At 38.9% G+C, this 24,845-nt stretch overlaps 1 protein-coding gene across 1 annotated transcript in view; it reads left to right on the forward strand.

Annotated features, from left to right (window-relative positions):
• The first annotated feature begins 2,221 nt into the window (after positions 1–2,221).
• SLC30A8 (solute carrier family 30 member 8) overlaps positions 2,222–24,845 on the forward strand; it is a 35,097-nt gene continuing 12,473 nt past the window's right edge. Inside the window, exons 1-3 of the mRNA XM_065895450.1 lie at positions 2,222–2,292; positions 13,272–13,471; positions 21,619–21,765. Of these exons, the coding sequence (XP_065751522.1) occupies positions 2,222–2,292; positions 13,272–13,471; positions 21,619–21,765 (418 nt within the window). The remainder of the gene's footprint in view (positions 2,293–13,271; positions 13,472–21,618; positions 21,766–24,845) is intronic.

The raw sequence follows: 24,845 nt of genomic DNA on the forward strand, positions 1-24,845 counted from the left end.
TCGCCTCACAAACAATTCACATTAACAAACTATCAATAATATATATCTTCATAGTCATAGAATCATAAACATATGTGCAGCTATATATGGGCTGGCGACCAAACTTGTGGTGTGGAACCTCAAACTTCCAGATTGCTTTTCCCCTGTTGAAATCTATAGCCAAATATTCTCTTTCCTGCATTTAAATAATACTTATCTCCTCTGCTTCGCACTAATCTTTAGTGGATTTCAGCCTGGTTTTACGTAGTTTCTTCACTTTTTGACACTCATTCATTCGAATTCTTTTTCTCTTATTATGTGCTAGAAACTACTCACAATTGATTCAAGCTGTAAAGTACGGCAACACGTCACACGATAGATTAATAATTCTTTTCTGGTTTCTTACTTTTGCCTCCACAGAATAGCCTATTATCTTGCAAAGTTAAGAGTAAGAATATAAGAGAAGGAAATACTTTACTAGACCCAGAATTTCTCCTGCAAATAAAAATGGCCTCTCAGAGCCATTTCTACAGTTTCCATCTGTCAGAGCAAAGTTAATGAGCAGGTTGGCAATGGGGCCATATGAAAAGACCTTAGAATTTATGTTCCAGAGGACAGTGTTGCAAATCTTAAAATCGACAAGAGGTACAGCTTCACGATGGATGTGATAGGAGACCTGGCGTTCTCACGCTCAGCCAAAGGTGACTTCTCCACTCACTGCCTACAGCCATTGCCATTGAATCCCACTTTCCTTCCAGGAGACAATATTTATTCTACTAGGTCATTGTGGGCAATCTCTGCTCAGCCGTATGGGCAGATTCCCGAGATGTTGAGCCATTGGACTACTCAGGACTACACCACTCTGAGTGCTCTCCCTAGGGAGTTAGTGTCAACAGATGAAGAAGGAAATGAGGACTCAGAGGTGGAGGGTCTACGCCCTCTTCCTACGCCCTCTTCTCTCTGCACTCGCCTGCCCCTGCCTGCATCTCTATAGGTCTTGGATGCTCTTTGGCCCACATGTAAATGCCTGCCGTGTGACGAGGCTGTTGTCCTTGGGCTATAGTCCTTTCTCTTATTTGGAAAGGAAAGTTCTTTGTAATGAAATAAAATTCATAGGAGTTTGGGGGTTGAAGGTCTCTTGGGGTCAACTCAGAAGAGCCCATTTCTAAGAGTTGTGATGGGTTTGCCTGGTAGGGGTTCCTTGGGTTGGTCTTTTATCCTCAGCAGAGGGTACCCTGGCCAGGGAGAACACAGCTCATTCTGGTTCTTTTGTGCTTGAGGGCTGTTATTTATTTAGAAGCTGAGACTGCCCTTCTCCTGTCTGTCAAAAGGGTTTCAAAGCTGCTGCACCAGGAACTGTTTCAGATTAGAGACTTCAGTAACTAATGATCTATGTCCTCTTCAGTAGTGAAATCCCCAAATGGTCCTAGAAGAAGAGAAGTAAATCTTGACAGCTGCTTAGAGGGCATTTTATTTTTATTATTATTATTTTTTTGCGGTACGCGGGCCTCTCACTGTTGTGGCCTCTCCCGTTGTGGAGCACAGGCTCTGGACGCGCAGGCTCAGCGGCCATGGCTCACGGGCCCAGCCGCTCCGCGGCATCTGGGATCTTCCCGGACCGGGGCACGAACCCGTGTGCCCCGCATCGGCAGGCGGACTCTCAACCACTGTGCCACCAGGGAAGCCTTAGAGGGCATTTTAGAACTAAATCCTAGGAGAAATGCTTTTAGGTTCAGAGACAGACCTTCCCACTCACTGCCAAGAAAAAGAAAAAAAAAAAAAAGAAAGTTGAAGAGGAGGGAAAAGATATTAGTGTACAGAAAGGCAGCTGTTTGAGCTCACCCAGGTGTGCTCTGAAGACCAAACCCCTACAGCAGCAATTAGCGGGTAACCCTTGATCTGCTCTACCTCCTAGACAGCACAGTGGAATCAGATGGCATGGGAAGTGAGTGCGCGTACACACACACGTCATGGGATCCTACCTGCAGGAAGGTAGTTTCTGTGGGTGAGAGAATGAAGCCAGGTAACATTCCAAACAGACTGTAGTTTTAGCAGATCTGTCAAGAACACTGACACGGGAGGCTTGTTATTATAATCCCAGAAGCTTTTCATTTTTTCTTTGGGAAGTGTGTGAATAGTCGTAACGCTGTTCTGCTTCTAAAACTGGACAGTGAGTTAAAGAGCAGCAGCCGTCGCCACAATAACAGCACCACCACCACCAAAATCTTTTATCCTGGCCACCATGGAGTTTCTCGAAAGAACTTATCTTGTGAATGACAAAGCCACCAAGATGTACGCCTTCACGCTAGACAGGTAACAGACATCTGATACTGCTTCACAATTCGTTGTGTCTTGAGTATTCACTAAGTCCCTAGATCCTACTGCTTCAGAATTGGAAAGTTTTGCTGTTGCAACTTGGGGGCGTTTTGTAAAATTTTATAAACTTGCTGGCCAAGTTATATAATTCTTATCCTGAAAAAGGCAATACTCTGTATAGTTGATTTGCTTCCTTAAATATGCTGAGTGTACGAAGGACATATTTTATTAGTATATTTTTCATCTGTAGATTTTCTTCTAAAAAACGGACATACACAATCTGATGTGTTTCCCTTTCTTTTCCTCAATTCTTCACACTTTTAAGATAGTAAATTTTATTAAATTATATTTAGAAAGAATTAAGGCTTTTCAACTATGTGGCAAATTGTGGTCACACTGATCTTAAGTTAATTGCTATTTTCTTAATTATATAATATCATTATCACATATACACACCTATAATAAACATAGCTGAGCTTAATGTTCTACATAGCTCTAGTTCTTTTTACTATCTCCCACAGTTCCATGTGCAAGATATTCATTCATTTCTCCCTTATTTAACCATAATTGATTGAACGTGTGTATATATACCAGAGACTAAAATATTCCTAGACCTGTATCTCTGTCCTCTTGAAAGCCTGAGTCTAATGTGGAATGCATATAAGAAACAGACAATTACAAAATCGCATGTGTGTTATTCTGGGGGTATACAGTAAGAATACCTCAAGGGAGCCTAGGTCTTTGCTGGAATTTGGGAGTCAGAGAAAGCTTTTCAGAAGTGATAGGCTGAGAACTGAAAAAATAAAAAGGAGTTAGAGTAGGGTTAGGGAAACCCTACATAGGAAGTAGGGTTAGGAAAGTTTTCCTGACTGAGATAATTTCCTGGTAAAGACACAGACAAATAAGAATGAGACTTTGGTGCATTTGGGGAATTCAATCCAAGTGGGGAGCAAAGAGAAACACACTCAGAATACATAGATAAATGAATGAGAATCTGAAATAAGTTCATGTTAGAAGCAGAATTTAAGAGAATACTTCTTACCCATTAATAATATGTGTAACGTTTTTGTGTGTTTCATGAAAACAAATTAATATTCCAAAGAGTAGCGGCATTGCGTTTGATAGCATTGAATGTTTAAGCAACTGCAAAGGGACTTTTTCTTAGGATATTTATAACTTTGCTTAAAAAATATATATGGCAAAGAGTCTAGCACATCTATTATCTCACACTGTAAGAATGATTTTTCTAAGAAAATAATATTAGATGTGATTTATTGAGACCATAAATGACAAAGCCTCACATTAGGTCAGGCAGAAATTTTGAACAACAAATTGTTAACACTGTGGATGCTATTAATAGAGCATCTCTGCATTATTAAAATAGCAGTATTTCCCTTCTCATGAAACTAGACCATTAGTACTCTGTTATGCAAATAAAGCCAACTGTTTATGGTTATAGGGTCTCAGTCGCCTCATGAATTGGTATGGTTTTCAGGATACAGTGATGATAAAAACTGTCAAACTAATTTTTATTTTTTTTCCAAATAAAAACAATTGAACCTAGATGAGATTATTTATCCTGATCCCTCATTTCACCAGTTAGGAAAGTGGATTCCAGAGAGAATAAATGCCATTTTAAAGGTTGGATGTCTAATTATGGCAGAGTTGGGATGTGGACCATGCCTCCTGTTTGTGAATTTTGTTCCCCTCCCCGTCTCCTGCACACACACTTTCACCATGTGGCCTCCTGGCTCCTTAATCTCTTTCCTCCTGAGCTCATATGAACCTTGATCCCCTCACTAATTCACTTTTCCTCACCTCTCCCAATCTCCTTTCTCATATATTTTGTTCTATCTCTATTTCAGAGGTAACTTTGTCCCTTGAAGGTCCTTCTCTTTTCTCCTTCCTTCTCTTTTTTTCTACTTATCATCAGCTTTCTATTTAAGTTGTTATCATCTGTTAAGAAACTTATCGAGAAGGAATCTGTATTCTCTAATTAAACAATAAGAGTGCTTCAGTTATCTATTGTTGTGCAAGAAACTACCCCCCAAAACGTAGTGGCTTAAACAACAATCATTTTATTAATCACAGTTCTCGCTCCATGTGGAGTTATCGAGGTTTGCTTGTGAGGCTGCATTCTGCTGGTGTCTGGGATGTGCTAGAAGGTCAAGGATGGCTTCACTTACTTGTCTGGGGTCTTTGTGTTGGCTTTGACTGGTCTTTGTTCTGCTTCCCATGGCTTCTCTCTCTGTGTGGTGTCTCATTTTATCAGATTAGCTTGGACTTTTTTATATGGCAGTTCAGGGGAGAAACAGAGCAGCAGTGGAATCTGACAGGTGTCAGACAGCTTAAGACCAGAACTGGCACAGCACCATTTTCACCACATTTGATGGGTTAAAGCAAGTCCCAAGTCTGAGATTCAAGGGGTGGCACAGTGGATTCCATCTCTTGCTGGCATGTGCATATAGGATGACAGGAATTGTTGGACATAATTTTAGAGACATTTTACCACAGGAAGTAGTAATATTAGGCCCTGTAGGTACTATTGTGTAATCTCTCCCCCACCAATCCCTCCAATTCCCTTTCCAGTGATGTGATCCCCTATGCTTGGGCTCATGGTAGCAAAGAGATAGTTGTATAAAGTTGACCTACATACTCAATATGGTTTTCTTGGTACTGGAAACGAGCTTTTCTTTTTCCCAAGTTGTATATTAAAGAAGTGCAGGGAATGTGAGGGCAGGTCCAGATGGTAGGGACAAAGTACTGGAATCGTTTCAATGTGAAGCCTTAAAGTGTGTGTGTGTGTGTGTGTGTGTGTGTTTGGGATGGCAGGACTTCTGGAACGGTGGTGTAAGTAGCTCAATGGACCTCCTTCCCCAGTGAAACATTTTTACCATTTTACTGGTAAAAATAATACTAAAAAAACTCCAACAGTTTAGTCTCTGGAAACTGTCTTAAGGGCATACAGCAAACTGAGATTTATTCAAGAAAATCTACTAAATCTCAGTAAAAAGCAAGAGTCTGTGGCATTTGAGCCATGATCTGCCCCACTAACCTCTTTCCCCTCCAAGCTTGTTGTGATGGAAGCTCTACTCTGGTTGGATGTGGCCAAAAGACAGGGATCTCTCTCCTCCCAGCTTCCAACTGGGGCTACAGTTCACCCCTAGAGCAAAGGGCTGCTGGAATCTCTAATTGCCCCAGCTCCATATTATAGAACCTGTATTCAATGCAGACATGGCCAAGAGGACTGGGGGCCCCTTCCTTCACCCAATCCCTACTCATAGTCCAGGAGCAGCAAGCCCCTGAACACCCCTGCCCTGGCTCACACACAGGGTGAGGTTCTTCACCACCCACTTAGGGAGCAGAGGTGGCACTCCAGGATAAGTGGGTCACTGTTCCTTCTCTCAGTTTTGGGGCAGTGATGCAGAGGTTCTGCCCATGGGAGAATCAGGCTCTAAGAACAGAGAGCTATGCATCTTTCCCTTAGAGGACTGATGATACATCATCTGAGTTATTTGGAACAGAACATGGGGTATTTCAAGCATAGCGCACTGTCGAAAACAATGAGGATTTTGCTGTTGAGCAGTCAAGGGCAGGCTGGTTGCTTCATCAGAGCAACAAGCTAAATGGTAGACCAGTTAGAAGTTTAACAGAAACAGGTAGGGAAAGGCAGGTAAAAAGAGCCCTCCTGGAGTTGGCACAAGCCACAAAGATTAGCCTCAAATATTATCCCTGTAAGGAGGCTCTTATGGACTGAATGTTTTTGTCATTCCACAATTCATATACTAAAACCCTAGCTCCCATGTGACTATATTGGAAACAGGACCTTTAAGATGATTAAGGTTAAATGAGGTCATTAGGGTGAAGTCCTGATAGATAGAACTCATATCTTTATATAAAGAGGAAGAGATACCAGAGATCTCTCTCTTTCTACCATGTGAGAACATAACAAGAAGACAGCCATCTACAAGCCAGGGCCACCAAAACCAGAAACCAAATTTTCCAGCACCTTAATAATGGATTTCTAGCCTCTAGAACTATGAAAAACTAAATTTCTGTTGTTTAAGCTACCCAGTCTGCAGTATTTTACTATAGAAGCTAGAGGAGACTAATACATGGCCCAACTTTAATTGGATAACATTGTAATTTATGCCTCAGGTTACTGCTGAAAACATTAGAGCAATCAGCAAGTGATTAAGGAGGACAAGAGCTGAGTGTGATACCAACAAAGGCAGAGCAGCCAGAAGCTTAACAGTGATGCATGGAAAAAGACAGTCAAAGAAAACATGATTAAAATGATCACCATCCCTGGGAAAGCGGGTAGGGAGAGGGAAGGATAACTGTGCACACGTCCAAGGCTGCACTCTCTGAGAAATGGCAATAGAGGCTACACAGCAGGGAAGGTCAAAGAAAATACTCCACTGAACTAGACAAGCCAATTCACTAAACAAATAAAAAAGCAAACAAGTAAGCAGCCACAATAACAAGCCCGCTGGGGATCAGTATTCAGAATTGCTACAATATATTACCTAAAACATCCAGTTTCCAGAAAAATATGACAACCTATGCAAAGGAACAGGAAAGAATAACCTATAAACAGTAAAGAGAGCAGGTAATAGAAACTGCCTTGGAAAGGGCCCCCATGTTGAACTCAGCATTCAAAGATTTAAAGCAGCTATTATAAATATGTTCAAAGAATTAAAGAAAACTGTGTTTAAAGAATTAAAGAAAGTCATGATGACAATGTCTCATCACATAGAGAATATCAGTAATAATAGATAGAAATAATAAAAAAGAACCAAATTCTGAAGTTGAAAAGTACAATACATGGAACAAAGGGACTCAGCAGTAGATATGAGCTGGCAGAAGAAAGAATCAGTGACTGTGAAGACAGGTCAATAGTTATGCAACACAAAGTACAGAGAGAAAAAGGAATGAATAAAAATTAACAGAGCCTCAGAGAAATGTGGTACATAGTTAAATATCCTACCACATACATAATGGGAATACCAGAAAGAGAGGAGGCAGAAAAGGAGCAGAAAAACATTCAAAGGAACAAATTTCAAAATTTGGTGAAAATATTAATTTATACATCCATGAGAGTCAACAAACTCTAAGAAGAATCAAGGCAAACAGATCTATACTCTGACACACACATCATAGTTAAAATATTGAAAGCAAAACACATAGAAAAATCTTGAAAGCAGTAAGAGGAAAAAAGACTCATCGTGAGCAAGAGTTTCTCAGTAAGATTAACAGCTGATTTCTATCAGAAACAAAGGAGGCTGGAAGGCAGTGGGGCAGCATATTTAAAGTACTGAAAGAAAAAACAAACCCTGCCAATCAATCAACTTTTATCCAACAGAACTATCTTTGTAAAATGAAGGTGAAATAAAGAAATTCCCAAATGAATAAAAATTGAGAGAACTTTTTGCTAGCAGATTCATTTTACAAGTAATAGTAAAGGAAATTCTTCAGGCTTAAAACAAATGACACCAGCCATTAACTAGAGTCAACACACAAAAAATCAAACAGCATCAGTAAAGGTAATTATGTAGATAATTATAAAAGACAGAATATTTACTCTCCTTTTTTCTCTTAATTGATTTAAAGATAAATCACATAAAATAAAATGCATGTAATCTTTGATGAAATGGAAAACTTCACAGAAAGATATCAGCTACCAAACTCGAGAGGAAATAAAAATCTGAGTAGACCAATAACAAGTAAAGAGACTGTATTAGCTTCACACAAAGAAAGCCCAAATGTCTCACTGATGACTTCTACCAAAGATGTAAAATAGAATGAATATCAATTCTTCCAAAAAATAAAAGAGTGAACATTTTCCAACTTATTCTATGAGTTCAATATTCCAGATAGAAAAACAATAGAAATGAAAACATACTTCCACAAAACCTTGTATACAAATTTGCAAAGTAGCATTATTCATAATAGCTGAAAAAATGTAAACAACCTAAATGTCCATCAGATGTATATCCATACAACTTAGTACTATCTGGAAATAAAAAGCAATGAAGTACTGACATACTGAAATTTGGTATAACATGGATGAACCTTGAAAACACTATACTAAGTGAAAGAAGCCAGTCACAAAATCTACATAATGTATGCTTCCATTTATAGAAAATGTCCAGGAGAGGCAAATTTATAAAGACAGAAATAAGATTAGTGATTTCCTGAGGTAGGATTGTGTGTAAGGAGACTGGGGATTTACTGGGTATGGAATTTCTTTTTGGGGTGATGAAAATGTTCTAAATTAGATTGTGGTGATGGTTGATGACTTTGTATATATGCTAAAACCCATTAATTGTATACATTAAATGGGTTTGTGGCATATGAGTTATATTATAATAAAGCTGTTTAAAAAAGGGGTGGAACACTGGATAGCTGGTCTGGGACAAGAAATTACACCTGTTAGGTGGACACTTCTATTCCCCACTCCCTCATAACATCTAATCAAATAAACGGTCTCCATATTTTGCTCACTATACTCTAGCCTTCCAAGCAACACCCAAAACGATCATTTTAGAAATGTGAACCACATAATGTTACCTCCCTCGTCAAAACCTTCCGACTTCCTCCTTTTATATTTTGAAGAAAATGAAACCCTTTACAATGGCCCACAGAGTTCTGCATGGTCTGACTTCTGCCTACTTCTTTGACTTGATTCAGTTTTACTCTCTCGATGCTACAGTGGCCACTATGCAGTTTCCTTTCTGTTCAAGACAAGCTTCTGAACAAGACAGGTTCTTTCTTGCCTTTTGGCTTTTGCACCAGCAATCCCCCTTCCTGTGGGTCTGCTCCGGGTTATCTTTTAAGTTACTGCTCAGATATCATCGACAGAGGTGCCTTCCCCTACCACTCTATTTCAGGTAGCCTCACCTTTCCTCTCCCAGTCACTGCCCATGATACTACACAGCCTCTGTTACTATCAGCTCGTTTGCTGTGTTCCCCTCTGCTAGGATATAAGCTTCTTAGGTCAAGAACTTTGCTGGTCTCAAAGGCATGGTATCATTAGCACCTCTGATGGTGCAGGCATGCAACACATTTGTTGAACGAATGAATACACGAAGTGTTGGAAATGCATGGCGGGACCTTAGATTTTACCTCCTCTCCCAACAGGAGGAGTGGTTTAAGGCTCTTGGGAAAGGTAATGTGAAAGTACAAAAACAAAGTGATTTTATATAGTCAACATGTGAAGTAAGAGTGTGAAAAATATTACCAGCTCCACTTAAGAGATATAGAACCAAAGGGGTTTGACTTCTACCAACAGACAAAAATAAGATACAAAATTAAAAACAAAAATGCTTCTCCAAGATCACAAAATAAAGCTCCATTTTCTAATTCTTATTTTAAGAGATGAACTCTAAGTTCTAGGCTATTGACATCAACTTTTGTAATATTTCCCTACTTTTCTTCTCTGTTTCTCCCCGTTTTTTCTGTTTGATGCTACAGTAAGTTTCTTTGCTCTGGCCTATTGTTCCTACTCTTCAAAGCGTCAGCCATATTTGAATGTGTGGTGACCTCTGGTGATTTATTCTTTGAAAGCAAATTCATATTTTGATGCATTCTGGCATTTGCTTTTTAGAACCTTCGTTTTAAAATTCTTCTTAGAATTTGCATCACTTTTCAGATCAAGAGCCTGTACTGCAATCTAGAGACACTTAGACCACTTTGCTCTTATGAGATGATGAGGAATATATTTTAACTTCAGTTTTTTAACTTCTTTTGGAATCATAGACCCTTTGGGGAGCCCAGCGAAGATGGTGGACTCCCATCTCCCCTCATAAAACACATACATACACACACGTGAACACACTGTATCCAATTTCCGTCCTGTTTTGGATTTCTGGCTTAGTGTTTCAAGGAACAATCTCAGCTCAAAATGTATCCAACTTGGTTAATCTTAGGTCTAGGACAAGGTAGCAGCATTTAAAAGTAAAAATTGGCCAGGCTTCTTGCACTTTTCCTCTTGTGGCATTGCTCACAGGCTGTTCTCCTGGTGGAATTCCTGCCTTGGTCTGCTTCTAAACTGTTCCAGGATAAGTTCTCTCTCAGTCACTCACCACCTGGTTTTCTCTGCCCACAAGATTCACGAAAAATAGAAAATGAAGTTAAGCTTCATATGGCCAGAGTGGTCATATGAACAATGCCAGAATATTTGGTGACCCTGTCCTGCTCACACTGCCTTCTCAGCACTAGGAAAAAGGAAACCTCCACCATGTTTTCTTATTAGTTCTCTGGCTCCTCTGCGTCGATGACCATTGGTGACTAACACTACTACCTTATACGGTTGTTTATTATCAGGGTATGTATCACATTACAAAGGTGAAAATTTATAGGTATGAATACTCTATGTGCCTCTTGCCAAATAGTTCTTATTCCAATATGGAGATTACTTAGAATTGCTCAAAATCCTGAGTGCTGTTAACATCATCGGCAAAAACATTCTGAAGCCAATTTGGCAAATATACATCAAAATCCTTAAAAATGCAGATACTCTTTTTTTAAAAAATAAATTTATTTATTTATTTTTGGCTGTGTTGGGTCTTCATTGCTGCGCGTGGGCTTTCTCTAGTCATGGCGAGCAGGGACTACTCTTTGTTGCTGTGCGCGGGCTTCTCATTGCAGTGGCTTCTCTTGTTGTGGAAAACAGGCTCTAGGTGCTTGGGCTTCAGTAGTTGCGGCACGCGGGCTCAGTAGTTGTGGCTCACGGGCTCCAGAGCGCAGGCTCAGTAGTTGTGGCGCACGGGCTTAGTTGCTCCGTGCCATGTGGGATCCTCCCGGACCAGGGCTTGAGCCCATGTCCCCTGCATTGGCAGGCGGATTCTTAACCACTGCGCCACCAGGGAAGCCCAAAATGTAGATACTCTTTAGCCAAGTAATTCCCCTTTCAGGATTGCATTTTAAGGAGATAATAATATACTTAGCAAACGATAACTATAAGGATATGAATCACAGTGGTGCCAAATAATTGGCAAAGAGGCAATTGTCCAATAATAGAAAATAGTTACTTATGTTGCAACATATCTATACTAAATATAATGCTCTCTGTATGTTAAACTAATGATATAGAATATTTAATAAGTTGAGAAAATGTTAACAATATGTACAGCTAAAAATTAGGTTCCAAAGTTGTATCTTTGGTGGAATCCTATTGTGACACTGTCATTTCATCCACAATCTATTCCAGCCCATCCCCACTGAGTTGCAGTCATGTGATTTGGGCAGCATTTACCACACTCTCAGCTCCAGGAGTCAGCGTTGTTGGGTTTAGCCAATCTTCTGGCTGTAACAAGGTCTAAGCCAATTAGCACATCCATAGTCCTCTGGCTACAGAGGCTGGCCAAATCAGCATGCAACTCAGGACTCCTGTTTTGCAGTTGGGAGAATGAACACTGTTTCTCGCTGTATAAGAAAAAACAAGTACACAGTCCTGATTATCTTGGGCAACTATTCCACTACATGAGGAAAACCAGCCTGAGGTTGAAGAGTAGTTGAGAACTGCAGAGTAATGGATCTGGAGCTTTGATAAATCAGGCTGAAGCCTAATACTTCTAGATGTTTTCAGGTGCAGAACCAATAATTCCCATTTGTTAACTTACCTAGCATGAGCTTTGTTTTCTGTACTTGCTATCAAAAACATCCTATTTACTATGGACTCTAAGTAAAAACAGTATTTATTTATTACAAAGCTAAACAAAAAACTATCAATAATAGTTGTCTCTTGGTGGTAATTTATTACTGACTTTTTTCTCTCTGCTTTGTGCCTTTCTGTAATTCCAGGTTTTCTATAATGAATATGTATGTTATTTTATTCAGGAAAACCCCCCAAATATAAGGATAATTAGAATTGTAATAATAATCATCACTTAAGCCAAAACCATCAGATCTTTTTGTGGATGGTGATAAGACAAAGTAACTCTTCAAGTGGAGGAAAATAATTTATTTCCATGTTTATACCTTTCAGTCATGAATGTAAAGGTCTTACTCCTAAGAATCTTATTAATGTCTTCTAATAAGTTTATTAAAAAATACAAATCTAATTAGTTCAAGATCATGGCATCAGTAAAAATTGGTTTTAGGTGTACCGATGTTCAGGTAGAGAGGCAGTGTGGGCATAGTGGAAAAAACACTAGGCTTGGAGTCCCAGCTCTCCCGTTTCCTGGCTGTTTGATCTCAGGCAATTACTTAACCTCTCTGAATCTTAATTACTTCAGGTAAGAAACTGTGGGTTGGACTAAATGTTATCTACAATCTTTGCATTTGTGAAATTCTATATTTCTATAAATGGCTCTATATTTCTATAAATGCTTTATATTTGAATAGAACTGACAGGCACTGCCTGCTTTGGGAAGTATAAGTAGGTTTAACTCTCATTACAACTTTGATAGATTGGTAGAGATTTCTGCAAAGCTGTGTTAAGAAGGTTTCTGAGGGTTCATATGGACTCAGCAGGAAAAAGTGCTATGATCTATTAACAATGTTGCTGTGCAGAAGAAAGGGAGAGTGTTGCCATGCCATAGTGAGTGTCTGAATCACCAGGCTGGCTCATACGCACATTACTCGTTAATAATAATAACCTCATTACTGCGCCTTTTAAAATTTACAGCAGTGCCCAAAATGTTTTCAAAGTGAAGTGACTGTGAAGGAAAGGCACCAAAATGTATCTGCTTCCTTTCTCCTTTTCCTTTACTTCCTTTTAATCACTGGTAGTATAGACTGAATAAGAGCTTGCCTAAATAAAAGCAAAACTCTTTGTAGTTGAGAATTCAGAAGGAGAGTTCTCGCTTGGTTCCTTACATTTGATATTTCTTGTAGAAGGAGCCATGAATTATAAGTTCCTAACTAGTCAGCAAATGTCCTCATAGCAGCTCTGATAATGGGTAGGGCTGTCGGTGAGAGGTTTATTTGCAACCATGTTCACTTCTTGCTTCTGTCAAACTCATCCTCAGCATGGAACTCCAGCAGAAACCCTTGAATAAAGATCAACGTCCTGGAGAGAAGCCAGAGGAGCCAGAGTCAGGAGCCGTGTATCACTGCCACAGCAACTCCAAGGCCTCAGAGAACAGGGCAAAGGAGCAAGTCTATGCCAAGTGGAAACTCTGTGCTGCTTCAGGAACATGCTTAGTTTTCATGATTGCAGAGGTCATCGGTGAGTATTTCTCAAGACTTCTCTGATTAAACAAGCAAACAAAACCCTGCATCATCACAGGAGAGTTGCCTAAGTTCTTTTAAAAAAAGACTGAATATTTTATGCAAATGTAACAATAGTAACAATATGTTCATTTGAGATAAGTTGGAAAGCAGAAGGAAACAAAATAAAATTAATCACAATCCTACTTTTGAGTGATAATCTTCAATAACATTATGGAGTATTTTCCTACGGTATATTTTCTATTCATAGCTCACAATTTTTTTTAACATAACTGAGAGCACACAATGCTTTTGGCCATGCCATCAAATACTCTTTCAAAAACATTTCTATGCCTGAACAATATTCTATAATATGCTCTACTGTGATTTACATAACCATCTCTCTATTGTTAGAAACCTAGGGAGTTTTTTCCTACTTATGGACAATGCTGCAATGAAAAATCTGGAATAAAACTCTGCTTGGATAATTCCTTCAAAGAGATTCCTAAAAGTGGAAATAACTAGTTGAAGGACATGAATATTTTTATTACTTCTTTATGCACATTGCCAAACTGCTATCCAGAAAGCCTGAAACAATTCCTATGTCTGCCAGCTCTACATGAGAATGATTCTCTCTCCAAATCTTTCCCAGAACTTATTTTAATCTTTCAAAAATCTTTGCTAATGTATAGATGAACATGCTTTATTTTAATATGCATTCCTTTGTTACTATTAATATTATTTGCATGTTTATTAATGATCTGTATTTCCTTTTGTTAATGCATTTCCTATTTGCCTTGTAATATCTGTGGCTCACTTGTTTTTTCAGATAATTTGTAATTCTTTATATTGATCTCTGGGAACTCTTTTTTTTTTTTTTTTTTTTTTTTTTTTTGCGGTACGCGGGCCTCTCACTGCCGTGGCCTCTCCCATTGCGGAGCACAGGCTCTGGACGCGCAGGCTCAGCGGCCATGGCTCACGGGCCCAGCTGCTCCGCGGCATGTGGGATCTTCCCGGACCGGGGCACGAACCCGTGTCCCCTGCATCAGCAGGCGGACTCTCAACCACTGTGCCACCAGGGAAGCCCTCTGGGAGCTCTTTATATAGTTATTAAACTTTTGTTATATCTGTTATTAGTACTATTCTAGTTTGTTGTTTACTTTTTAGTTTTTTTTAATTTTTGGTTTGACTTAGAGAAGTTTCAAATTTTATAGAGCTAATTGTATCAAACATTTCATTTTGAGCTGATTTCTTTTATGACTCTTTCACTATTTTAGTGCTTAGTAAGCCTTTCCTACCTACTGAGAAGATAAATATCATTTTGTTGCTCAATTTTTTGCATTTAATTTTAAATCAATGTGAAATTATCTATGCTCTTAGCATTGAAAATTCTCTTTCTAAAGAGCTAACAAAGATTTACACATCATTTATGGAATAATTATTTCCTCCATTGATTTTTCTCCATATGACTTTTATCATTTATCAAATTTTTATAAATAATAGAGTTAGGTTCTAAGGTGTTTTATCTGTGCTGCTGATCTCGGTCAGTAGTAACATATTTAATGTAGATTTACATATTATAATATTTGTTGTTGTTTCCTCATTATCCTTTGTTTAACAGAAAAAAGGTAAAGGCTGTTCATTCCTGTTTATTACTCTAAATAAACATGAGAATAATTTTGTTCAGTTTCCTCCAAAATCTAATTTTGATTTTATTGGTATATAAATTAATTTGGGAACACAAATCTTCTTAAAATACTCAGTTTTTCCCTCCAGGAATACAGTATGTTTCTCCATTTATCCAGATATTCTACATCTCTCATCAAGTTAAGGTTTCATGTTTTTAGTTTGCTTGTTTTAACACAAGGACAACCTACTTGCTAGAGTTATTTATAGTTAGTTTGTGTGTTTGGTTTATTCTTTCCAGAGGTGAGTGGGGTCTTCCTTTTCTCATGTCCTGCTTTCTAAATGGTTACTTTTGGGATTTTGGAAAGTTTTCATTTTGTATATTCATTTTGTACTCAACAGTGTGTTTGAACTACTGTCATTCTAAATGTATCTCAAGTTAATTTTCCTTGTTCTTCTCTCATCTCTCCTCCTAGGAGATAATCCTCTCTTGTTCAAAAAAGTTATATTTCTCCTTGCTTTCAATAGTTCTGTCTCTTCTGTAGGTTTCATATTTTTATCATGTTAAATAATATGCTAAATCAAATCATATGTTCAACTATTTAGCTGTTAAGTGAAATGTTTCCTGAGGGGTTAAGTATTTTTATTATGTTAATGAAGTATTCTCCTTGTCCTGGTTTTTTAATGGTTAATGGATAATCAAGGATGAGTGTTGACTTTTATCAAAAACCTTATCTTTTAAATTCATTCTGTTTTAAAACGTTTTTACCCATTGTTGATGTGTATTATATTAAGGGATCATGATGCATTTCTGGTATTAGGATGACAACAGCTAATATTTGTTTAATGCTTACTATGTGCTGGGAACTGTGATGAGTGCTTTCTACGTATCACCTTACTTAATCCTGATGAAATTCCTGAGAGGTAGGTCCTATTACGAATTGCACTTTATAGACCATAAACTTGAAGCACAGAGAGTTAAGTACTCGACTTTAACAACATCCTATCAGTGAGCAGGCAGTCTGAATTCCAGAGCTCATGTTCTTAGGCTCTCACTATGGTGACTAGACCTTGGTGGACCATTCTTTCAAGGCATTGCTCAATCTGAGTCACTAATATTTTTGTTAGGATTTTTACGTTGAAAAAATCGTTGTAATTTTTTTGATCACTGAAATTTAACTATTGTTTTCTGTTTTGGAGCTATTTTTCTCGGTTTTTGAATCTGAGTTATGCATATTAAAATGAAAAGTTTAGTTTTAATAATTTCCTTTTTATATACTGGGTTGGCCAAAAAGTTCATTCGGGTTTTTCCATAAGATGTTAAGGAAAATCCAGAATGAACTTTTTGGCCAACTCTATAAAAAAGCTAAAACAGTTTATATGACATTGTAATTATTCTTTCTTTTTAAGAACTCCCTGATAAATTGTCTGACTTCAGAGACATTGTTGGAGATAAGTTTTTCATATATTTTAGCTTCTTCCTCATTCATGGACATACTCAAAATTTCTACTTCTTGAGTAAATTCTGGTTATTTATAAATCTCCCGTCATTCATCTCACAGAAATTGTCAAATTTATTATCATACAATGGAACATGACAGTCTTATATTGGTATTCTCTTATTTATTCCAGCTCCTTTCTCATTTTAATATTGTTTGTATATTTTTACTTAGTTTCCTTGATAAAACTTTATTTTATTGATATATATTTTTTTATTGAATATATTATTATTTTCATTTTCCTTCTGTGTTCTAATTCATAATTTTGGCTTTAAAAATATTTTTACTTCCTTTCTTTTCTCAGAGTTGTAGTCTTATTGCATATTTTAATATCTTAAGTTATATCCTTATTTAACATATTTGTATCCTTTCTTTTTATTAATAATAAAGCTATGTACAGCTATAAACTTAATCTAAAGGTTTTGGTATGCTGTGGTATCTTATTTATAATTCTTTTTACCAAAAAATTAACAAGAACACTATAAGCTACCTATATAGTACCATAGGCTACTACCACTCTTACCACTATAACTTGTTACACTCTGTTACCAATATTTTGGCTTCATTTTCTCTTTATTACCCCCAAAGAGTGCTAAATTAATAATAATCTGAGAGTGGAGGAGAATCTGTTAAGCTTTTTTTCTTTTTTAGCACTATAGTAGCAAGCAATTAGAATTAGTTTCTTCAAGTTATGGAGTCTTCTGACCTATACACATATACTTTCACAGTTTTTGAAAACTGGAAGAGAGCTTAGACCCAATCCGGTCCAAGAATCCAGAGTTGCTATGAATCCAGAGCTGGTAAATAACCTTCCAGTCAAAATTTTTTTAAAAAATTGAAACCATACAATTTCTAGAGCCAGGGTGAGGCTTTTGAATGAATGACTTAATAGCTTGATAGAGCTGCAAAGAATTTACTTTTAGCAGCTCCAATCTGGAAAACTCCCTCTGGAAATCCATTGATATCTACATTAGAGGGGCATTCTTCTTTGCGGTACGCAGGCCTCTCACTGCCGTGGCCTCTCCCGTTGCGGAGCACAGGCTCCGGACGCGCAGGCTCAGCGGCCATGGCTCACGGGTCCAGCCGCTCTGGGGCATGTAGGATCTTCCCGGACCGGGGCCCGAACCCGTGTCCCCTGCATCGGCGGGCGGACTCTCAACCACTGCGCCACCTGGGAAGCCCGGGGCATTCTTTTTTATTATTGAAAGTCACGAGACTACGGACAATTTTCAATTGCTCACGTAAGAGATCAACAAAACGGAAAATCTACAAAACATAATCCATTTGAAACATGATTTGAAAAGCTGATGTTCTGGATGTTCACAGCCTTCCAAATAAAGTACTGGCACAACCCCATGCAAACACAGCTCAGCAGCATGTATAAACTGGCTTGTTTTCTGCACAACTTTCTTCTCTTGCTTTTCCCGGAAATCATGTGGATGCCGAGAATAGATGCATATTCTCCCCAGCTGATATCTAATTAATATTCTGAAATGAGATGGCCTCCCAATCACAAAACACAGTTTTCTCCTTGTACCTTTCCGTATGCCCTGTCAATTTGTTTCTAAAATTTGTAGAGGGGACATGGGAAGCTCTGCACTTGGAGTGAGCAAATCAATCTCCTCCTTTCCTTCTCATTCCTAATAATTAGTCTATGAGTTCAAATCTGGCTTTAGGGTCAGAAGAGAGTGATGTTGTCGGTAAAGGAATTAAGTGGATACTGACAGAAAATCATTTGGAATTTGAGCTGTATTGATGTTGAGCTAATTTTCCTAAAACATTGCTCTCATCATGTTAATTCTGTTTTCAAAATTCTTCAGTGGCTCACCTTTGCCATTTCAGTCCTTCACAACCTTTTCCCCACCACGTCAAGCATAGGACATTTTACTGAGCACAGCGGCAAACTGACAAGTATCCTTGTAGCAGAAAGAGGCTGGTTCAGGGGCCCTCTCTGTGGTAGGCCCTACTCAGCTACACCAAGTGAAGAGAGAGCAATATATTGGAAAACTCTGGCATCCCGCACAAAATGAAAAATTCTTACTTTGGCTTTCAAGTTATTCCACCATTTGCCTGCCAAACTGACTATCAATCTTTTTCTTCTACTACTTCCCTATATGACTCTTCTTCTGGTTCAGCTATTTATTCATTCTATGCAAAAGAATCATTGCACCTTAAGGTCTCTGTAACTTTTGCTTATGCCTTTTGATTTACATGGAAAACCCTCTCATTCTCCATAGTCATCAAAACCCTAACCATCATTCAAGACCCCAACCCACAACTCACCTCCTTCCTAAAACCATTTTTGACCATGTCAGAGAAAGCAGGTAGTATTCTCAGATGACTTTTGGGAAGTTGGGGGGTCCTCCTGCAGGATATGGGATCTGAGCAAAGCCTTGAAGGACGAGTAGGAATGGAGAGGTGACTAAGAGGGAGATGAGAAGGGCCTTTCAGATGGAGCGCCTTGAATGTAGTCCAGGAGTTAGTACATATCAGCCTTACCTGGAAAGATTTTGAGTTCTTAGGTCAGCAATAGGACAAGAAATCTGTATTCTTAGAAGGAAAAGCCTAAATACAGATCTGAACATGTCACAACCTTGCCTCAAAATCACAAAAAGATCCCTTTGTCCCACAGGATAACATTCAAATCCTTTAGCATTACATGTGACACCGTACACAAGGGTCCCCAAGCCACCTTTCCAGTCTCATTTCCCGTTATTTCTCCAACACACCACACCTACTTTTCCACAAAGGTGCCCCATTCTTTCACTTCTCTCTTTTTGTTCTTGCTCTTATCTCCTTCTGAGAAACTCTTCCTTTCTAGCTAATTCTTACCCCTCCCTCCTGTGGAAAGTCCTTCAGGGCTCCCAGTGGGAGTGGCGTTCTGATCCCCTAGCCCATGACGGCTGCTTTCTATACAGTGAGTGTTAGACAATGGGATCACTGAAGACAGGAACTGTGCTTTGTTTAACTTTGTTTATTTTCGTATACCCTATCCCTGGGATGTGCACAGTAAGGTCTCAATACATCCTGGCGGGATGATTGAATTAACTGTCGATAATACCCCATGCTTTCAGAAGCAAATGCAAATTCAGTCACAGACTACCTCTTACAAACAGTTTACTCCATGGGAGTCAGCATGATTCCCCACAGTTTTTTGGATTGTTCTTATAAGCAGCTTGGATGGTTGCAGAATGCTTCTCAGTTCCCGGGTCTCCATATAACCATGCTGCTTCCAAAGCAAGCCCTTTTTCTTTCCCAGTTAGCTCCTGACTCAGCTGGGCCTGTTGAAGAACCCCTGTGAGACTTCATTTCCTTGACTTAAGCTACAATTTTAGCCCAGCATACACCATCATTCATCACCACCATTCATCGCTAAGACTGAGGCATGCTGCTCATCTGTGTGCAGTCATTCCCTGGGCAAGAAATAATGCACTATTAACACAGCTTTATTATCAGGCCCAAGCTTGGCAGACAGAGCAACATCAGGGGATAATTGGAAGGACAGCTGATTTGTTAGCAAAATGTTGCTTTTTGGCTAATGAATCATTCTGATTTTTGCCCTGACAGCTCAGTAACAAGCTTGAGGACTTCTTTGCTTCAGACCATTAAACTTTGACAAACCGGATATTACCTATAGCTAGAGCCGGCGATCTCTGGGGCTTATTGCAATTATGAACCTTATATGCAATTTTTAAAAATCATTAGTTGAGACAAGGTGAGTCTGATGATGGAGGGGCTGATGACTGGCAGTCTCCGTCGCTTTGTTTGCACACAAGGCAATAAACAGCTTCTGGGAGGACTAACCAGTCAGCGGAAGCTCTTTGCTGGGAAGATGTAGTAACAACAATAAAGGTTATTGCACTCAAACAACAGCCCTGTTCGAGAAGGAAAAGATAAGGTTGTCCTTTTGACTTCTATTTTAGAGGCTGGAGGTCTTTGCACAAAGGAGAACTAGACAGAAGTACAGGGAACACACCAGATGGAGAGAAAAACAAGGCAGGTGTCCTACGGCTTGGGTTCTCTTCCTGTGCTTTACTGGACTGTTGGTGCATTCAAGATTATCATACTAAGTGAAGTAAGTCAGACAGAGAAAGACAAATATCATATGATATCGCTTACACGTGGAATCTAAAAAAATGATACAAATGAACTCATTTACTAAACAGAAACAGACTCACAGACATAGAAAATAAATTTATGGTTACCAAAGGGAAACGGGGTGGGAATAAATTAGGAGTATGGGGTTAACATATACACACTACTATATATAACATATACACACTACCATATATAAAATAGATAATTAACCAGGGCCTACTGTATAACACAGGGAATGCTACTCAGTATTCTGCAATAACCTATGTGGAAAAAGAATCTGAAAAAGAATAGATATGTGTATATGTACAACTGAATCACTTAGCTGTACACCTGAAGCTAACGCAACATTGAAAATCAACTCTACTCCAATATAAAACAGAGATTTTTAAAAAAGAATCTCATTGGAAGGTACATGCCCTTTCTTCTTACTCCTCCCCACTATTCAGAACAGCGATCTCAAAACCAGGTGGATAACATAAATTAGCGGAGCAGAAGGAAGTGGTAAAGACTGTGGTAAAATTACAAGTCAAATAACAGCACATCAGGGGGCCAGATTGTGTCATTTGGTTTACAGACCAAAGTCCAGGTCCTCAGTCTGGAGACCCTTGCAATCTGGCCTGCACCTCTCCTGCCTCCTCTTTTTAGATTTCTTTTGAATCCTCATGCCCCAGTCTAACTGGGATGTTCTTCAAATGTTCCCCACATTTTATCCCAGGAATGGCCTCTCTCATGCAATTCACTTCTACATGTTCAAATCCTACGCACTCTCTGGATCTTGGTTTCTTGTCAAATTGGGGGAAAGAGGTGGATTAAATCAAAGTTAAGACCCTTTCTCGTCTTCCGTTCTGTGAGTCTGTGGCATTTTCACCAACCGCAGTTAGTATGTATATGATCTAGTTGCACTCTGGGGCCCTAACCCCATATTCTATTCTGCATCCCCCAGGTGGACACATTGCTGGGAGTCTTGCTGTCATCACAGACGCTGCCCATCTCTTAACTGACCTGACCAGTTTCCTGCTCAGTCTCTTCTCCTTGGGGTTGTCATCGAAACCCCCCTCCAAGCGGCTAACATTTGGATGGCACCGGGCAGGTACAGTTCATCAATTGAGTATTGACACAGAGTAATGCTGCAGAGTCAAACCGAGGATAAAAATGGAAGGGACAGTGCAAAGCCTTGTTTGAAAATCCCTTAGAGGTACGTGGTAATGTGTGTTCTCAATGCTAATTCTGCTAACAGCCAGATTAATGGCGCTACCTCTAACTCCAGTGGGACAACAGGAACACATACATCACTTTAGCAAACACCCCAGTCCAAGAATCTCAGTGTGCGGTAACAGCCATGATACCATTCATTAAATGACTCGGCATCTGGGAGAGAGGGTGGGGTGAAGCTTCTACCATTTTGCAAAGTAAAGCAAAGAGAGTTGGAGAGATTGAAGAACTTCTTATAGGGGGGTTGGGGATAGAATATGGACTTTCCTGCTCACACAGCATTTAGCCATTCAGTGAATGGCTCGGCTGGATATCTTGTTCAATCAGCCATCAACAACAACAAGAAAAGGAGAAGGAGGAGGAAGAAGAGTCAATGAAAGTTTATTTTTCCTCTTTCTTAGATCTGGTTCTTTGACGAGTGATAGCTTGCTCTTGTCTAGGAATGGGCCCAGGTATGATGAGGGTTTACTACCTGGGAAGCTTTTACTGTGGCTCATTTTTACAATCCACCTGGCTCTCCAACACATACTGTCACTCCACTTCTCCTCCTCTGTATTATTCCTTATATCAGCTGGAGGAGCTACTGGCTGAATGTACAAATCATGTGTACAAAGAGGTACAATTCCATATTTTCACACCTGTTGAGAAAATCAGTGTGGAGGAGATCTGAGGGCAGAGCTTTGGGCAACATGCTAACACGGCCAGCGTTCACCAAAAGGCGCCAATAGACAGAGACCACAGCTTGTAGGCTGACAATTGTGGATTGTGGTTTTTCAAGTTTAGAAGGATAGGAAGTTCTAATTTCATGTCAAACAACTTATCAACACAGGTGTTTTAGACTGCCTTTCCTTTAACACTGAGAGAGAGAGAGAGAGAGAGAGAGAGAGAGAGAGAGAGAGAGAGAGAGAGAGAGAGAAGGAGGGGTGAGGCAATAAACATCAATAAAAAGACTTGGTGACAATGTGATTTAAGATGCTTTTCAGTCCCTGAATAGGGCTACACTTGGAAAACATGTACCTTTGGCTGAGCACCCATCATTTATCTGCATAAATTTTTACATGTATTTTACCCTTTATGATACCATTGGTCAAAGCTGCTTTGTAAACACAGGGAAGACTCAGAATTTAGAATGCTGCTTGAACTTTCTCATCCTGGTGATGGAAGTCTGTGAGCACTGACACTGTAGAAGACCAGGGCTGTTCAATAGGGCTTTCTGCTTCAAGGGAAATACTGTATAATAGATAATACAGTGTGGTCATGGAGCACTTTAGATGTGGCTAGTTCTACTGAAGAACTGGATTTTTAATTTTACTTATTTTAAATTTAAATAGCCACATGTGATTGATGGCTACCATATCAGGCAGCACCTCCATAGATATATAGGTGAAAATCAACTAGCACAAATCAACTAGCACATGTTTGTTTACATCAAACATGTAACTTCATGGATAACTTTGTTGAGGAAGAAGCTAAGTACAAAAAGTGAGTTTATGTAAAGATAATGGTAATACGTTCACCCCGATGTTCATAGCAACATTATTTACAATTTCCAAGATATGGAAGCAACCAACAGCTGAGGGGATGAAGATGTAGTATATATATACACATATTTACATACGTATACATACACATACAATGGAATCCTACTCAGCCATAACAAGAATGAAATTTTGCCATTTGCAACAACACGGATGGACTTGGAGGGCATTATGCTAAGTGAAATAAGTCAGACAGAGAAAGACAAATACTCTGTGATATCACTTATATGTGGAATCTAAAAATTACAACAAACTAGTAAATATAACAAAACAGAAGCAGACTCACAGATGTAGAGAACAAACTAGTGGTTACCAGTGGGGAGAGGGAAGCGGGGAGGGGCAAGATAGGGGTAGGGGATTAAGAGCTACAAGCTATTATATATAAAATAAATAAGCTACAAGGATATATTGTACAACACAGGGAATCTAGCCAATATTTTATAATAACTATAAATGGAATATAACCTTTAAAAAGTTTGAATCACTATCTCATACACCTGAAATTTACATAACATTGTACATCAACCACACCTCAATTAAAAAAAAATAGGGTGTTAAGTGGCCAATGAGACAGGGGGCATGTGAATATGGTAAAAATCATGAAAGTGTATGTAAATGACTGAAGTCTGGGAAATAATATGTTACATTGCTCTGCTTTAAAAGGGGGAAGGTCGGAATTATGAAATGTGCCCGACCACTGACTCACAGAATATTTCTAGAGCCTTGTAGGTTTTTAGAACCTATTTACAAGGTTGAGTGAAAGATCAAGGTGAGGTGTAAGGAACTTCTAAGTGAGCAAACATACTTCACTTAGAGGGAAGCCTGAACACTATCTTATCTTTAAATGTTCATGTAAATGTCTACATTCTGACACTTTTTTTCCTTACTCTTGCTTGTAAAATGCAGTTAGAGTGTTGATATACCTTGGAGTTTGTCTCTGTGTTTATAATATGTTGGGTTGGCATATGAAACTCATTTTCATTAAGTCTCTGAAGGATTCCCTTTTTACTATTTTACAGTGCTGGCAAGTTGTAAGTGTTTTATGGCAAAATTAAGAGTTTCTAAACACGTTTTACTCTGTGTCCCATTATTTCATCTCCTAATAAGTTTCAATCATTTTAGCACCTGTTTAAATTAAAATCTCTCAGGAAAACAGCAAGGGTAGGCAGCCATTAATATGCTTTAAAAATTTGCTGAAAATTACTTAGTAATATGGAGCATAATGAACTCAGACACTGGTGTTTTATGAATACAACATTAACGTGTCTCATCTTAGTGCTAAAATCCATCCACACTTTTGCTTTGCGAATCACCGAGTAAGCTAGTGTGAAGCCTCTCTTTTTTTGGGGGGGAATGGAGCATTAATATCTTATGACTCTTGGGGAGGTTAAGGTGATTCACAAATTCTTTGTGTATGTGT

This window comes from Phocoena phocoena, chromosome 17 (assembly GCF_963924675.1).
Source record: "Phocoena phocoena chromosome 17, mPhoPho1.1, whole genome shotgun sequence".
Classification (NCBI taxonomy): domain Eukaryota; kingdom Metazoa; phylum Chordata; class Mammalia; order Artiodactyla; family Phocoenidae; genus Phocoena; species Phocoena phocoena.